This window comes from Nymphalis io, chromosome 27, assembly GCF_905147045.1.
Source record: "Nymphalis io chromosome 27, ilAglIoxx1.1, whole genome shotgun sequence".
NCBI classification, from domain to species: Eukaryota; Metazoa; Arthropoda; class Insecta; order Lepidoptera; family Nymphalidae; genus Nymphalis; species Nymphalis io.
This window is the reverse complement of record NC_065914.1, coordinates 4356558-4374919: the sequence shown is the minus strand read 5'-3', so window position 1 is coordinate 4374919 and position 18362 is coordinate 4356558. Positions and strand designations below refer to the sequence as shown.

The 18362-nt window shown below is 33.7% G+C and overlaps 1 protein-coding gene across 9 annotated transcripts in view; it reads right to left on the bottom strand.

Annotated features, from left to right (window-relative positions):
• Positions 1 to 9528: 9528 nt before the first annotated feature.
• Positions 9529 to 18362, bottom strand: part of LOC126778784 (mitogen-activated protein kinase-binding protein 1) — a 122243-nt gene continuing 113409 nt past the window's right edge. For 5 of the 9 annotated variants that reach the window (XM_050502437.1, XM_050502443.1, XM_050502444.1 and 2 more), the window contains 6 exons: positions 17763 to 17904; positions 16238 to 16330; positions 15898 to 16005; positions 14747 to 14866; positions 13810 to 13941; positions 9529 to 13249 (listed from right to left, as the gene is read on the bottom strand). In XM_050502437.1, coding sequence (XP_050358394.1) covers positions 13104 to 13249; positions 13810 to 13941; positions 14747 to 14866; positions 15898 to 16005; positions 16238 to 16330; positions 17763 to 17904 — 741 coding nt within the window. In that variant the 3' untranslated portion in view covers positions 9529 to 13103. The remainder of the gene's footprint in view (positions 13250 to 13809; positions 13942 to 14746; positions 14867 to 15897; positions 16006 to 16237; positions 16331 to 17762; positions 17905 to 18362) is intronic. The other 4 variants (XM_050502438.1, XM_050502439.1, XM_050502440.1 and 1 more) reach the window with 4 other exon arrangements.

Below are 18362 nucleotides of genomic sequence, written 5' to 3'. Positions count from 1 at the left end.
GTCTTTTTGTCATTTGTGATTCCATGAGAACGAAATTCAAAATGTTTTGTCTGTAATGCAAAAATAATTACTAATTTTCATCAACTTTATTCCGTTGACTTAAGGTTGCTTTTAAATAACAATACCGTATGTATTGTATGTGTGTGTTTCCATTCACCTTTGCAAACGAAACGATGAATTAACTTAAGTTGAATACAAATGTCTTTTAATTTTCATTCTTAGTTCATTGTAATACGACATATTTTAATTTGTCAAAATTTTGTAGTTATTATTTTTTACGTTTCAAATACCACCACTTTCATATTTGTGAAACCAGGAGTGGTGGATGTTTTCCTACTATCATAGAAAGCTTACACAGGGTTTAATAACTTTTAACGTATGTTGACACAGTGCAACAATATATTTTCGGTGCTTTAAAATTGAAATCGCTTCCGCCTCTATTTAGAAAGATATTTGGAATTCAATTTGAATAATTAAAAAAAACATGCCTAAAGCATTGGCGTTTTAACTTTTGGGACTATATTAGTTAAAAAATATAATATACTATACATATCTAGCTGTCCGTTCCGATTACCTACGGGTGAAATAAGATTTTCAATAACTTCTTGACTTGACCGGGTAAAGGGGGGAAGTCCCGAGTACACAAGCTGACAGGAAGAACTCTCTCTTTTTTTTTGGACGGTTTAGATTGTCCCTTCAACATACAAACAAACTTTAATCAAAATCGGTTCAGCCGTTTAGTAAGAGTTCAGTGACATACGTACAGAATTATATATATAAACGAATGCACACATACATAATATGTCTGTGACAAATGACAATTCATTAGGAATGTGGTGTCTGTTGGTGATACACTAATTAATTTGTATGCAATCGATTTTTCGTGACTTTAATTACTGTACTGTGATGATGATGATGATGTGAGATGTCGGATGGCATTCTACTAATTGATATATTCTCCGACCTGCACTGGATTTACGGAATAGTCGCAGATTAAGTGTTTTTAATATATATAAAATAGGCAGGCGGACGGGCAATTAGGCCACATGATGGTAAGTGTTCATCGCCCATAGACATTGGTGTTGCAAGAAATATAAACCATTGCTTAGAACGCCAATACGCGAATTGAGAACAAGATGTTATGTCAATCGTACCTGCAGTACACTGGCTCACTCACCCTTCAAACCGAATTGTACTTCTTACGTTATTTAACCGAATGTTATTATAAATAAAAAGTCTTTGCTTATATATTTATCTGTTGACCGTTTACTACTACAAACGCAAAAACGTCTCCGAGCTGATTTTACTGAATATGAGAACCTATATCGACGGGCCGGTTGGCGTGGTTGGTAGATACTTGCCTTTCACGCCGAAGGTTGTGGGTTTGATTCCCACCCAGGTCAGATATTTGGTGCATGAACATGTCTGTTTGTCCTGAGTCTGGGTGTTATTATCTATATAAGTATGTATTTACAAAAAAAAGTAGTATATGTAGTATATCAGTTGTCTGTTTTACATAGTACAAGCTCTGCTTAGTTTGGGATCAGGCGGCCGTGTGTGAATAATGTCCCAGGATATTATGTATATCCTGCATAACTCGAAAGACAAAATTAAACCCAACTTTTATCACTTACATTGAAGAAGCTGATAGGTTCTTTTTTATATTTAATTAATACATAAGTAATACATAAATAGTGTTAGTTACACACGCGGACAAAGACAAACCGTTCTTCTAACATCACAAAAAATGATAAATGGTTACCTTTTGTTTGTGATATATTATGTGTTGATTATTCTTAATTACTGTGGGAATATATTACTTAGGTAATTCGCAAAACCTAACAATAATTCTTACATCATTCCTTGTTTGTCCCCCATAACCGACAGACCGCTAATGTTTAACATTTGACAGCAAAAACCGTTAAATAAATGTCAAAAATGACATCTGTATTTCTTATCTGTGTCGTTATTTTGATTTTGGAGTGTGAGTATTTATCTATTATTTATTATATTTAATTAGTATATCTGATCGTTTAATTATGATATATAATTTTATTTTAGATATGATTGCAAATTATTGTAATTAGGAGTTTTTTTTATACCATTTCTTAACTTTGGTTTTCTTGACTCTACGCATTCGTGCCTTATTCATTCGATTGTTAATTCTGATTATATTTTTAAAAATAATTTATGTGTGTTTATGGTCACTTGTGTGCTCATTATTCTTTCAATCGCCACAGAGAAACAATTTTAATTCGTAAATAAATGTTGCTTATAAATAAAATTAAAACAAAAATATGAATCTATGAAAAGTTGATGGTGTAACAATCTAATTGCATCTTTTTAAGATAATTTTGTGGCGATACAATACAATATATTATAAAGAATTAACGCCATTGCTTGTATCCTGTGCCATTGGCTATACCTTGGTCGAAATTAATTCAGAGAAATACACCTGTCTCGCTGATGTAGCTGCTAGCTTATAATGCTGCAAATCTCCAGGTCCCGTATTTGAATCCAGAGCTAGATCGGGATAAATTTGAATTACGAGGCAAAAACACACAATAGTTTTTGCCTCGAAATTTATCCAAATAGATATATAGATAAATAAATCTTGATCCTGGTTTATCTCCGATAATGTCTTGGATTGTCATCTGTGAGAGTGAAGGAGTAGAATCTCTCCATTATGATAATCTTCTGGGCAAATATCTAGTTTTAAGATTGATCGCTGCTAGCCGTTATTCTCCTCGATAGACGTGACAACCGCACGCATTTTGCATAGCACCTCCATTACGACACCTCCTATATGACCCTTAGGAAACTTGTCACGCTGTGCCCCTCCGTAGGCTTCCTTTTCTCAGCTTTCTCAGTACTCCGCCTATGAACCTGTAACGTTGTCAAGGCTAGTAGGGCAAAAATCAATACAATATATAGAAAAAAAACACTTGAATTCGGTGATCAGACGAAAATCGGTGTATTTAATGGTATGGACGTTGGCTACACTTGTGGATGGACAACACAGAAATCCGTTGATAGCACAAGCCTGCTCACTGACGAGGCCAGATGCAGAAAAAAGGCCGTAAGTTGTTCAAGAGAACTTCATTAATATTTTATTCATTTATTTATGGACAACTGGCTACCCGACCCAGCTTCGCCCGGGTAGAATAAGGGTCTACAATAAACGTTTATCTTTAAGAACAAACTCCAATGTAAAATTATTGTATCTTCATTTTATGTTTGGGCCAGGAACCTTCACAGCCGAAGATAAATATTTCGTTATTAAAATTCGTTTTATGTTCAACGTTCAAAAAACCTTCTATTTAAATATTTTTCATGTCCTGGTACTTATTACGCAAACATTTGACCGAAATTTAAAAAAAAAAACAATACTTACAAGGCGCGTTTATGCACATGTTAGCGTGTCAAGGCTTCGCGTGGAGTAACCAACGATTACACAAAGTAAAAATTGTGTACAAGAACTCTTTGCTGTTCGTTCGTTTAAACTTTAAACACTAAACACACAAACATTCGCTTCGCTCGGGTTCATTTACATTTTTTATAACTTGAATTGCTTCATTAGTAAATTGTTTATTTTAAGTGTTTAAGTTTAATCATATTGTAATTTATTTTAGATAATAATATTATATAATAATAATAATATTAAGCATCCAGAAGTGAAACTGCTTTTATAAAAACCTCGAATTGATATTTTTAAAAATAGAACACCAAATCAATGAGATACAAATTGATGTAAATAACTCACTCAATTATTCTTAAAAATCCAAATAACAATAATGAATTAATTACTTTACCTTTCTGCCCACAAACGAAATGGCGGTATTAAATTAGTGCGCGTCTTTTTTTAACAACGCTGTTGTATGGATCAAGGAATCTCCTAATGTGAAAGTGCTTTGTTATTTTGTCGTTGTCATGCTTTCTCGTTTTATTTGCTTAAACAATTGACATACGGACAGTTTGAGATAATTAAATATTTGTTTTGTTTCGCAATAACGGAAAATATATAATAAATCTTATGGCCCGCGGTTGCGCTCGCGTTAAAGGGGTAGCGGGTAGGTGTTACGAATGAAAAGTAGTCTATGTCCTTTCTTGGGGTTATTGCTTCATATAAACAGACAGACAGAGTTACTTTCGTTTATACTATTAGTATATATGTACATATTTGCCTAATGTTCGTTGTTATAAGTGTGAAATAAAAAACAAGTACTCCGATATATATGAACTATATTTAATAACGATCAAAATTTAAGATTACACGTGCGTTAGAGGCGAAGTTCGCATAGTTACTCTGGAGCGCGTTAGCGTGCTGAGAACATTGTGCAAACAAATCAAAAATGCTAACGCGCAATAATAAATATAAATAGTATAGGTTGGCACATATAAATCAAGAATTTGTCCTTTTATGGGACTAGCCATAACAAATTAAATCACTATAACGCTCGAGGTTGATTATCAAGACATCAAGCATCTACCTTCGTTGTTGAGGTATCAGATTATAGTTACATATAAGTTTCATTTTGATACGATACTTACAAGTAGGTTAAGTTAAGATTATTGGGTTATATTTCTTAACATTGATTGTGTTCGCCATTAGTTATTATTTTTATGTTGACCAACATTTTCAGTAACTAAATGAAGCGATGATGCCTGTCACTGTTGGAATATAAGTCATTTTGTGATGTGGCATTTTTGTACAAATCCAGAATGTGGGATAAAAATTATCATGCGTGCGGCTTTTGTGTTAGGTAATTGTGTAAAGCGGCTCGTCATACTGGTGACTGGGTCACCAATTAGGAAGGCTAATATTAAAACGCAACCGAGATAAGGAAAGCTCAGAGACGAACATCCTTATCCTTCAGTTTAGGAGGCTATAAGAATGGGGGCGCTATGCAAAACACATGCGGGAAGGAAACTTTCGTTGCAAGCTCGAGACCTTCCAGTGAACACCGTATCAAGGCTTAAATTACTTTTTAATACATAAATTTAAAGACATTTGACTAACTTTTAACTTAAAGGATCCAGAACATTATTGAAACGTTGTGAAATAATCGGGAAGCTTAGTAACCTATTTTAATTCCAGGCTCCCAATCCAGTTGCTTTTTCTTTATTGTTCCTGAGGATGTAGCGATGGGCTTCACTGCGTACTACGGATTTGCTCCAAGGATTTTTAAAGGTATCAATGCACCTTTAACTATTAACTAGTTAAAGACGCACCATACTGCTTGTTAAACATTAAAAAAAACCGTATTGCTATGTTATTTTATAAGGCGCAAATAGTAACGGTTTGACTAAAAAACCTCAGCACAAAAGTTTTTGATGTGTAATTATTTTAGCGCTCGAGGTTAACTGAGACTTCGAGCGTCAGATAAGTAAGCGTAAGATTTCGAGCGTCAGATGACATTCAAAATCTTACACTTAAACCAATTTTTTTATTCAGGTAACGATCATCGCGTAGGATTTGGATTTCGTTTCGGCAACCACGCCGATCTCCAAATCTTATACGAATTTGGTCCTCAAACATCAACGAAACCTTTAAAAGAAATAAGTAAGTTACTTAGACATATATATAACGTATATGATCGTAGCGTCCATCCATTCATCTCGTTACGGTAAATCTGTCTGTCGAACTGTAAATTTAAAAAATAAAACAACAGAACAATTTCCGTCTGAAAGTATCGAGAATTACAATCATGTATGTTTATAATTTCTTTTATACAATTTCTTAGTTCCTATTCAATGAACATAATTAGTTACTATGGAATATTATACACATGTTTTAAGCTGTTTTGATTGATTTTCAAATATCAAAATTATCAGGTGGTACACTCATCAGATATTCTACAGCAAAACAGCAGTTTTTAGTAATCTTCCGTTCCGGTTCAAAGGGTTAGTGAGTCAGTGTAATTATAGGCACGATGGACATAACATCTTAGTGCCCAAGGTTGGTGGCGCATTGGCGAATTAAGCGATGGTTAACATTTCTTACAATGCCAATGTCTATATGCGTTAATGACCACTTACCATCAGGTGGCCCATATGCTCTTCCTCCTACCTATGTAATTATATATATAATTTACAGAAGTTCGATCAGCTCAAAGGCAGCGAGAAGTGAGACGTCCCGTTATTGATTTTCTACTTAGAACTGGTTTATTAACGAGGTTATCATATCGGAACAGCATTCATGAGAAGACAGCTGAAGTCAAAAATACCTAATAGAACTTAAATTATACCTAAGTCTATTTATTGTTATAAAATCATAAATTGCTTTTCCAAACATCGTGCAAAACTACTTCACTAAAACTTTTTATCGTCAAAAGCTATTGATAGACTTAAACTATACAGCCATAAAAGATATGATCTAGAATAAATCTTAAAAAAATAATCCTTAGTCGCAACGAGGTCACTTGCTGGTAGGGCTTTGGGTATTGGCTTTCTGGGTAGGTACCATCCGCTCTTCACGCATCCTACCGCCAAACACCAATAATTAGTATTGTTGTGTTCCGGTTTGAAGGGTGCCAGTATTACTACAGCCTACACTCTACAGGCACAAGGGATATAACATCACCAAGGTTGGTGGCGCATTGGCAATACAATGATCATAGAAATGTTTTTTAAGAGTGCCAACGTCTAAGAGCGGTGGTGACCACTTACCTGTTTAACAAATAACCAATTGAAATACACTACCAGTGTTTTTTCATTTTTTTTTTCTTTTTAAATTAACTCACATCGCTTGGGTTGCTAATAAAACAAAATTAATTTTCTCGATGTTTTAATTTATATCAAAAATGTTCATCTTACACTAATCTGTACATGACGTAACGACGAAACGAGCCCTTCTCATAGCAGGTTAAATAAATCGAGTAATTAGAAAACTACATCACCTAAAACTAATGCCATTAAACAGTAATTAATAATTATATAAAAAACTTTATAACACTGTTTCAATATATAACTAAATATAAAAAATATAATTTTTAACTTTGATAAAAAAAAATACAGAACTGTACACACTAGCTTCCGGTCTTCTACTGAGAATTTTTCAAAAGAAACACCTAATAAGCTTTTACTGGGTTTGACGCGACCTAAAGCTTGAATCCGTCATCTGCTGACTTATCTTTGGCCACCAATCCAACGAAGCAGGCAACAGTCGGATATTATTAGGATACTAATCAATTACAGTCCGTGGTGTAATATTAACACAATTCTAAATAAAATCTTACTTATAAACGTTACTTAGTTAAACAATGTTGTCTTCTTCATTCGAATGTGAAATCAATAACGACAGAAAGAGATAAATCTGTGTTTAACTAAACAGCCGCTAAGCAATATAAGTAAGGCTGTAAATTTAATGAATAAGATAATCTAAATACAAATTAACTTAAAAGCTATTGTAAGATTTTACATGAATAATTATTATTTTTAAATAAAATGTATTTTAATTTTTTTTTTCAATTCTTTTTCATATATTAGAACAGTGTTACATGTATGACATTTCTAAATAGTAAAAAAAACAATTAGTGTTGATTTATTGTAACTATTACAGCTACTACACAAGATTAAACTTATATAAAAATATCTTGACCTAATAAATAATTGCATAGTTTTATAAAAAGTTATGGTTTTAAGATAACTTTGAAAAATACCAAAATAATTTCCCGCCATTGTGTCGACAAAATGGCGGATGACATAAATATTAGCAAGCTTCTTTGAACTATTATGTAATTTGAATAAAAAAAAATGATTTTATAAACAATATAAATTATTATCACTTAATAACTCGTTTATTTATTCTATAAATTGTCAATTTCTAAATAATCAGTCAATCTTGACAGAACCATATAGTAAAGATTTATTTATTTTGGCGGCAACTGTAACAAATTAAATATGCAAAGTGTAAAACAGCTGTTGAAAGAAAAAGCAATTTAAAAAAAATATAATGTCGCCAAAGCAGTGGTTGTACGATGCTTCGTCTCTTCTATCTAAATAACGATATTTGATCAAAGAGCATGCTAAGAACTAGCATGCTCTCGTTGCTGTTGTTTTGTTCTATAAAAGAAACAATTGATGATTGTCTTACACACTTAACATCGAGGTTTTTATATACATATTATACTCTTTAGTGTTATTGTGAACCTGCGAGTGATAGAAGCATGTTACAAAACATTTAGATTACATAATAATTATATATATAAGCATGTTACATACTGTGTATGCATATTTAATATACTTATATATAAGTTAATTATTATACAGTAAAATATTCTAAATGTGTTACATTTTATTAAGCGATAATAATGTTTACTGTATATAACCAAATGTTAAGATAATGTAAGTAAATAAGCTTATATACAAAGCAATGTGCAATAAATAAATATATGTATTATTAATGTGAATTCCATTTATTATATTCAAATCCATCCTCAATTCTTGTTTATCAAATAATAACAATAGTTTCTTTTGTTATTTCTTTAAATTCATGTCACATCTGATTAAGGGTCCGTTCACACAGACCGGCTCGGAGAGCATCGGCCTGCTTTTTTCTTTTCACACAGACCGGGTCGTATACGCTTGGAATTGGCCGGAGCGGAGCCGCCAACTATTTCACATCGACCGGCTGGAAGAGATCTGAAAGCGGGTGCGAGCGAGAAAGAGCACGCAAGCGGAGCCGGTCGGCTCCTTTTATTACTTCACACGAAGCGCGTTCAGGCATTTTTAATGACAAAAAAGGTGCAAATGCAAAAATAAACTTTACTACAATCACTCAAAACACTGTTTCCAACGTGATAAAAATCTGCTCTCCTCTCCGAGCCGGTCTGTGTGAACGGACCCTTAGCAATTACATGAGAATGCATTGGCTGTATCTGAAGCGAGGCCGTAGTATTACTATTATTTTTATGTCTAAGTTACTTCCGTCAGGAATTAACAACGCAACCAAGCAAATCTAATGGTATGTGGTTTTTCTAAGGTACCGAATAAAAATGAGCGAAATAACAACAACAAAGTATTCAATCAGTGGATATAACACTTATGTGGCCAGTGCTTTATAAAAAATGCTGGAAAGCAATAGCATTTTAAAAAATTAAAAAAAAAAGCAACGCATTTGTAAGACTACATTCACACCAGCGATATTGAACTACTAGCCAGAGCCTCTTTATTAATTTGATATAGGCTTTTTTGATGTGGATGTGATATAGGCTAGTATTACAAATAATTTCGCAAAATTCTTTTCTTCACTACATATACATAAGTCAATATAATCCGTGACAAGCTGTTTACATAATATAAATAAACATACATTATGTTAATCGCAAATCCTTGAAAAATGTTATCAATTCCACATAAAATATATTATATTCCAATAATATATATTATATAAATAAATAATAATAATTCTAAACTTAACTTTAAGATTAGATATTAAGCCATAAAAAAATGGTTAGTGCATATTACGTATATACAAATAAAGTAATAAAAAAAAAACAAATAAAAGAAAAAAAAAAACAAAAGAAATCCATCAATAATTATTGTGTAATATCATGTACATATTTATTATTTATATTTTATAACATTAGTCTTTTTCGTAAATGGCATTACAATTTTGAACATTAAATAATAATAATAAAAAAAAATATATCTACAACGCTATCATATCCACAGACTTCTCGTATCTATTACGAGATAGTTGCCAATGAGAACTGTCAATAATTTATATTAACATATACACAAAACTCAATCTATTTTATATAATGATAGTTTAAATTAGAACATCAATAAGGATTGAAGAAAAGCTTAATAAGAACTATCTATTTAATACAATTCACATATTTTTCAAACTAAGATATTTTTTTATATATATAGACTATTCCAAACGCAGGAGTAGAAATAAACAAACCTTCTATTTCATATTCCATGCGGTTTGCTAATAGCTCTGCTATATTATGCACTGCGAACTGTTCTTCATGAATATATCCTATGTCATTATTTATCTACTTATATCCACTTTTAATTCGTACAATATTTTCACGAATCCATAAAGAATACCATAGATTATACAAGATACCACTGTCAATGTCAAAGTCGTTTGTCTTTACTCCTGTGGTTGAAATAGGCTATAGACAATATTCTTATAAATATAAAGACGTGTGTCGACTCTAGTTTCATCAATCACTTTCTGTATTTGCAACCGTTTGCAATTACCAGAACGTTGTAACAATCTTCAGTTTTATCACCGACATGTGTTGACAACAACTTACAACTATTTCATAATTGACAGTTCCCAAAAGTTTACTGTCTACAATCAAGTCCAGAAACCAAAAAGGTTAAATTAATTCTGCATAACACATGCACGAATACAATACAATGTTATTAAATAACAAATGTTAACAGAGATACGATATAGGAAAAAAATCTACAATCTTACTTATAAATGCTGCTTAGCGAGTGATTGGGTAAACAATGCTGTCTTCCTCTTTCGAATGTCAAATCAATAATGATAGAAAGAGAGAAGTCAGTGTGTAAGTAAATTGCCGCTAAGCGACATTTATAACTAAAACCGCTAATGTTTATTTTAATCCATATTTTAGAACAAAACTGAATATTTAAAAATAATGACTTTTTTATCATGTAATATAAATGGCTTCAAAAGAAAGCTGAATGCTATATTAAAAAGCTAATATAATTAGTGTTGCCACTATATTAACTGATAATGAAGTAACTGAGCTAAATAGAATCTTTGAAAATTATAATTGGTTCCCGAGTGTAATACAAAATTAATTCAACCGAATCGTCTCGTTACAAATTGACTCGTCACATCATTTTACAGACGGACGGACAAGCAAAAATTCAATTCATTTAAAATAAGCTCTTGCGATTGAATTGATGATGTCATTTTCTTTTAAATACAATCATGATATACCAAAACTCCGTAATAAAATCTCTCATGCTGTCTCTTTCTTGTATCTGTCTAATTTACTGTCAAAATAAAAAAAATATATAATTTTAGCAAAGTTCTTTTGCCAATGAAGTGAAGTATAAGTAAATCTTAGATAATAAAAAAAAAGAATGGTGAAGGCATTTTCAAAATTTACGTATAATTAAAATTAAATACTGGACTATATTATTTATACATAAAATGGCATAGGCTGGAATTTTAAGAAGTAGCAAATATTCAAATGTGCTACTTTTCGCAGCCACTGTTTTTTATTTAGTCAATTCATATGCTATGTTAGTAATATTATTATTAGTATTTCAGTTTTATTTTATTATATATATAGTTTTTAAAGAAAGATTACAGAGGCGACACATTTATAAATGTATTTTATTATATACTTAATCGTGTGCAACCCAAAAATGAGACTGCGAAGCACGGTTCTATTTATCAATCACACGATACTTTGCCAGTAGAGAACAAATTAAAAAAAAATATTCATTTTGACAGGTGTCAAATTGACATCTGTAAATTTGACAATACAATTACAATGCGAAAAGAGAGGCATTACCCGAGAGATATTTTACGTGTCAGTTATAATATAATAATGAATATTGTGACATAACGGGACCTTAACACTAAAATTACAGTTGACTTGTGGACGTTATTCTCATGTTCTGGATTTAAATTCAGAATTTGAACTGAAATTATACAGAATATACATTAATAAGCAGAAAAGCCCAATTTTTATAAAGATGGAAAGCAGCACTTGGTTTTCAAGTGCTAAATTGTTGAGGCTGTATTTAACAAGAATTATTAGCTGAAAAAAATAATTACATTTTTATGTAAATGAATCACATACATATGACAATAGATTTACAACTTGACAATATTGCTTTTGATTCTTAAGTTACGTCGCAGCGGTAACATATACACGGGTTTTAAGCTATTTTATTTGTGTATAATTTTTAATTTCAGCTTTCAAATTCTATAAAACTAATCGCGCAATTTATTTCTTATTTTCATAGTTATATTTAACATTTGAATTTATCAAATAAACCTTGAGATATAAGAAATAAGGCTTCATTTTGAAATTATAAAGTCCCAATATCATACAACCATATAACATAAAATACGCCGAATTGACTACAGACATTTAATCCTTCGTCGTGTTTTTGCACATTGTTAAAATGCGACCATTTTGCTTGTTAATAGGGATAAAATATAATTTGTTTCTTTCCACAGATAAATAACAATAGCGGAGCAATTTTTAAAATCTTTTGATATTTAATTTAAAGATAGATAATAAGCGAGACATAAAAGTATAAACATAGACACGAACTTAAAATCGGTTTTTTAAAACAAAATGGTTGCATACTTTTCATTTAATTTCACTACTTTTCACATCAAAATTTATCGTTTTCGTTACATCCCATTACAAATTTAATCATTGGAATGCACTTTTAAAAAAGAAAAAGAAATGCTTCTAGACTTCTTTAATATTTAGAGGTCAGTTTATTGTGAAAATTATCATCACAAGTTATTTATATATTGATAATAAATACAAAACGTTATGTATTATTTGAAGTAATACTGTATTCATTGATTACAAATTTAATTAGCAAGTATAGAGTTAGATTCGCATTATTTCGCGATAAAATAGCTTAGATACTTATTTAAATTTGATTCTTCGAAATATTAAAAAAAAAAAACAAACAAATAATTGATCTCAGAACAAAGCTATTTAAAAAAAGAAATATTAATCAAAGCCATAATTTTCCACTTATTTTTTAAATTCCAATACGACATCACATAACAGATAACAAATACGCTTTAGTTGCGAAACTGTTGCTCAATTTAAAATTTAAAAATAAAAAAGTTTCGAATTATACAAGAACGTTGACATCGAAACTGGCAACACATCACATCATCACTTAAACATCAATTAAAACATCAAGTTCTCGAGATGGAATGTCATTAATATTTAAAAAAAAAACACTCATACCACGTATCTTCCATTATTAACCGACAAAATCAGCATGTTGTATTGCAGTTTCATTTCAAAACACATATAATAGTATTAACCGCTCAGCATATTACATTCGAATATGCACGGTTATCACAAAACTAACACAAGGGGTCACATTAATCACGTGCACTAGCTGTCTTGATCCCGGGGGGTGGGGGGTAGACTCTGAGGGCTCTGCGAGAACTGGTTGACCATTTTGCTCTGCATCATGTTTAGCAGAATATCCGAATACTGCTCGATGAGAGACATAGCCGGGTTACCTGCTGCAGTCGATTCTGAAAAAATTTAGCATTCAATAAATATTACATTTACGCACAAAGCACAAAGGCTGCTAAATATCAGCCCAATTAATTCGACGACTTGAAACTGCTTTATGTTGCAAACTTCAACTCATACACACTAAGAAGTGACATAAAATAAAAATTTGTAAAAATATTCAAAATTAGTGATAAAATAATGGTATTGCGACATAATTTTCTGATTTCTGAACAAAATATAAGAACCCCATGGGGTTCTTATATTTTGTTCGGAGAGTTCGTGCGCCGTAGCGCCCCAACTTACAGATTCCGGGCTGCTATTAAGAACGTCTTAACACGTAACATAACAACTCTTAATGGTCCTACCCAGGGCTTGCACTATAAACCTCAAGATATATGGTATTTATGCGGCGGTATATGGAAGTATATATACGTATAAGTAAAATAATTATATTCTAGAACATTCTACGGTTTCACCTTAAAATTCTTCATCTGAGATTTAATAACGGTTCGGTACAAGAAAATTATAGTATCTGGGATTCATTAGCTGAAAGCGAAATACATAAGACTCTTCTTACCTTTGGCCACGAGATGGTCGAGTCTCTGCCGAGCAGAGTCGACGGCTAGTGCGCAGTCACCTTCTGAACCGTTCTGCACGGTTACGGCACTTCGAAGGACTTTTTGTGTCTCGAGTATCGCTGCTTCGAGACCTAGAAACAGAAATTAATTCAATAATTACACCGATATTATAATTTTCATTGTATACTGTACTGTAACAGTAACAGCCTGTTAATGTCCCACTGCTGAGCTAAGGCCTCCTCTCCCTTTTGAGGAGAAGGTTTGGAGCTTATTCCACCACGCAGCTCCAATGCGGGTTGGTAGAATACACATGTGCTATAATTTCAATGAAATTAGTCACATGCAGGTTTCCTCACGATGTTTTCCTTCACCGTCAAGCACGAGATGAATTATAAACACAAATTAAGCACATGAAAATTCAGTGGTGCTTGCCTGGTTTTGAAAACACGATCATCGGTTATGATTCACGCGTTCTAACCACTAGGCCATCTCGGCCTAGTGGCTATTTCATTGTATACGTCGGAGTAACCGTTTGGATAACCTGGATTGGGCAATGTTGACAGAATGAAAAAGTTGCTAATATTTCATTGGTACGCAGTTTTACGCTGAGCGACAAGTGAGTGCGGTTATTGCTCTTAGTGATATCGTTGCTTATTATTTGTAGGTTTCATTTTTAATTTAAAGACGTCGCGAACTGTGTGAATTTTTTTATTGCATTACTTTTTTACAATTTATTTAAAAAATGGACTGTATATAATAAATTAGCTACAGCAACCTAAACGAATGTATACATCGAAGTATGTATGTATTGATACGTACATTTTAATGGATTTATACAATTATATATCAAGGAACAAAGCAAAAAATTTCACATCGCTGAACAGCTCGTAAGTCGTGGAGCTTTTATAGCTAAATATGTTTATAAGCATGCCTCACCGCTTATATCAGCGGCGCAGTCCGGCTCCCGCTGCAGCGATCGGTACAACTGTACCACCTTGCTCGCCGTCCTCGTCAGCTGTTCCGTCAGCGCCGAGCACAGCTGCGACGAGGATACTGCTGGGGGAAACACTCGGTAATCCAGTAGCTTTGATACAAATTATTTATCGGTACAGACAAAAAAAACAACAACATTATATCAGTTAGAGAGTAAGACTATTATATGATTAACCTTCTTAGAAACATATAAGAGGAGTTATAAGCCGTTTATTCTCTTTCTGTCAAATTTCATTTAGAAGAAAATGTTCTGAGACTACATGTCTTTGCACATACTTGCCAAGTTGGTAGATACTTGCCTTTCACGCCGAAGGTTGTGGGTTCGATTCCCACCCAGGACAGACATATGTGTGCGTGAACATGTCTGTTTGTCCTGAGTCTGGGTGTAATTATCTATATATTTTTTTTTTTATAGAATAGGAAGGTGGACGAGCATATGGGCCACCTGATGGTAAGTGGTCACCAAACGCCCTTAGACATTAGCATTGTGAGAAATGTCAACCATCGCTTATAGCCAATGCGCCACCAACCTTGGGAACTAAGATTTTATGTCCCTTGTGCCTGTAATTACACTGGCTCACTCACCCTTCAAACCGGAACACAACAATATCAAGTATTGCTGTTTTGCGGTAGAATATCTGATGAGTGGGTGGTACCTACCCAGACGAGCTTGCAAAAAGCCCTACCACCAGTATATAAGTATGTATTTATAGAAGAAAAGTAGTATATGTAGTATATCAGTTGTCTGGTTTCCATAGCACAAGCTTTGTACAAGCTTAATTTGGGATCAGATGGCCGTGTGTGAATAATGTCGCAGGATATTATTATTGTGCTAGTATGTCTATGCAAACTTGTTCTCTATGATAGGGTTGTTCGAGTTGAACATTCCGCCAATATAAAATACAATAAATGCGAATGCAACTTCATCTGAGTGTTGTTCATCACGATTAATGCACCGAACAGACTTAAATATGAGATACATAGATATATATATGATGACAGATTTAAAGGTAGCTTGGGTCCTGGACAAGAATATACTGTATACCCAATACATTATGTCGCTCTTGGAGTGTAGTATATAGCGATATACATACAGCTGGCATCCCCCGGCGCGTCCTTGGGCCGCGGCCTCGTGTTGGCGGAGAGTCGCGCCGTCACCTCGCGCGCCTTCGCCGAGATATCGCGCTCGCTGCCGCTGCGACCTGACACACACCTCATCGTTACCACTTCAGCCATTCTACTAACCCAAATTAGTATCCTTCAGTGTCAGTAATCGTGACTGGGTGATTTGGTGGGACCACCACAGTTGTAAACATTAAAATATATGATGAGTGATGTCGGAAGGGGTAACTCGAGTCTTTCGAGTTCAAAACGATGTGTCCGACCACTGTGTGTGTCGTGTCCGGCGCCGTGTCAGGTATTAACCGAACTCACCGAGGCGGCGCGGCGCGCGGTCGACGGAGGCGGCCCGCGGGCGCTGGGCGTCGTCGGCGTCGGAGCTGGACTCGGAGCGAGCTGAAACAGCTTCTATGCTGTGCGTGTTACGGACTACGGACGCGTGCGGCACGCGTGCGGTTAGTTTCGCGGTGTAACTGATACCTTCGCATTTTACCCGTACTCATATATTTAAAGAACAAAAGCTAGCCGGACTGATAAAAAATTTTAGCTTTACAAACTTGGAACTATTTATGTACAATTTTACTGACTAAATCATCCTTTAAAACGATATAAAGCGATGCATACGGTAAAGGTGGAAGAGAGGTTTTTAATCACTCAATGAAACATGTATATAACTAATGGTAATTGACAAAATAATTGTCAATTAGGCTTTTAAAATTGTAACTTGTACCAATCTGATTGCTGGGTAAACTTCACCTGCTGGGTAATTAAAGGCACAAGGGATATAACATTTCAGTTGGTGGCGCATTGGCGATGTAAGCGATGGTTAACATTTCTTACATTGCCAATGTCTATGGGCGTTGGTGACCACTTACCATCAGGTGGCCCATATGCTCGCCCGCCTACCTATACTATAAAAAAAACCGCAACCACGCTACTCCAAAGCGGGTTGACGAAAGATCAGAAAATCGGATATCAGTTACATCGTGTAAATTAATTCAAGTTATGGCAAGCCGTCTAAATATTAGGACAGTTTAAGTTATTTGGATAATTTAATCTATTTAAATACCTATAATTATTTTATTAATCAAATTAATATGCAGATTATTTTATATCGCCTAGACTGTGGCTAGTGGCTGTATCGATAGCAAAATCAGCGAGAAACATTTGAAATGAATGAGCGAATAGGAAAATTTTGCTCCAAAATCTTTAAATAATGATCAGTTGGATTAGTGATTCTCTATCAAGCTTTAAATGAAAGTTCAATGGAGCGCTTTCTACTAGATTGCTTTCGAATTGAAAGGCCAGAGCCTCTTAGGCACAACGGTGGTCGTCTTTTCTAGATTTGTTTACCTATTAGATAGGGTTTGATAGACCAAAATAACCAACTAGGCTATTAAATTTCGGCTATCATATCCAGTATGTATATGTTCAGTCGTCGTCGTCGATGCTCGAATTGGGGCAGATTATTGGCAACAGCCAGAGCTCGTGAGGCTTAATATAATGTGAATAAATCTACGCACGAAATTAAAAATGATTCTCACCAAACTTAATTTTTTGTAACTATTAATTTATTTTAGTTCAGAATATTTTTTATCCAGATAAGTAGTAAGATGTATATATATATATATAGGATCGTGGATTAGAGATTATGTTTGTACCAAAATTAGTTTTTTACTACATCGAAATCTACCATTTCTAAGCGACCAATTTGATCAATAGATGTCGCCCATGCTACTTCATATACCTCTCGATTTTAGTTAAACTTATAAAAAAAAGTTATGCCAAAGCTAGAGCAATTTCCCTGTATTACATGACTGTACTAAATATGTATAAGTACCTGCGCCGTAATTGTTCGCCAGGCCTCGACGTCTCGCTGTGTTCGCGGCGGCCTTGTTCGCTGACGATATGGTGGGTCGCATCAGTCCTTGAGAACGGGTGGGTTGCTGGCGGGGGGGCTGAGGATCCGATTCGGAATCGCTCTGTGGATGATCATTGATTAAATTATATAATATGAATTGGATTGAGCGCAGGATAGCGACTTTACGTGTTAACCAAGGCCTTGAAGTATCACACTGACAATTATATATATCAGCAAACTCCAGACAGCTTATATAAGTTACATGACAAAATCTCAATAATTTTTTTTACTCTAAAACAATATTTTTTAAAATACAGCTACAATACCAATAAGGCATTTAACTCTCGACATAAATAACGCATAAAGTCAAAATCAAAATATACTTAATTCAAATAAGCTATCAAAAGCACTTGAATCGTCATTTAAAAAAAAAATTAATATAAAGCTACCACCGATTCGAAATGTAGATTCTACCGAGAAGAACCGGCCAGAAAGTCAGTAGTAACTCTTTTTAACACTCAAAAAAATCCTATAATATATTATATAAGAAAGCCGAGATGGCCTAGTGGTTAGAACGCG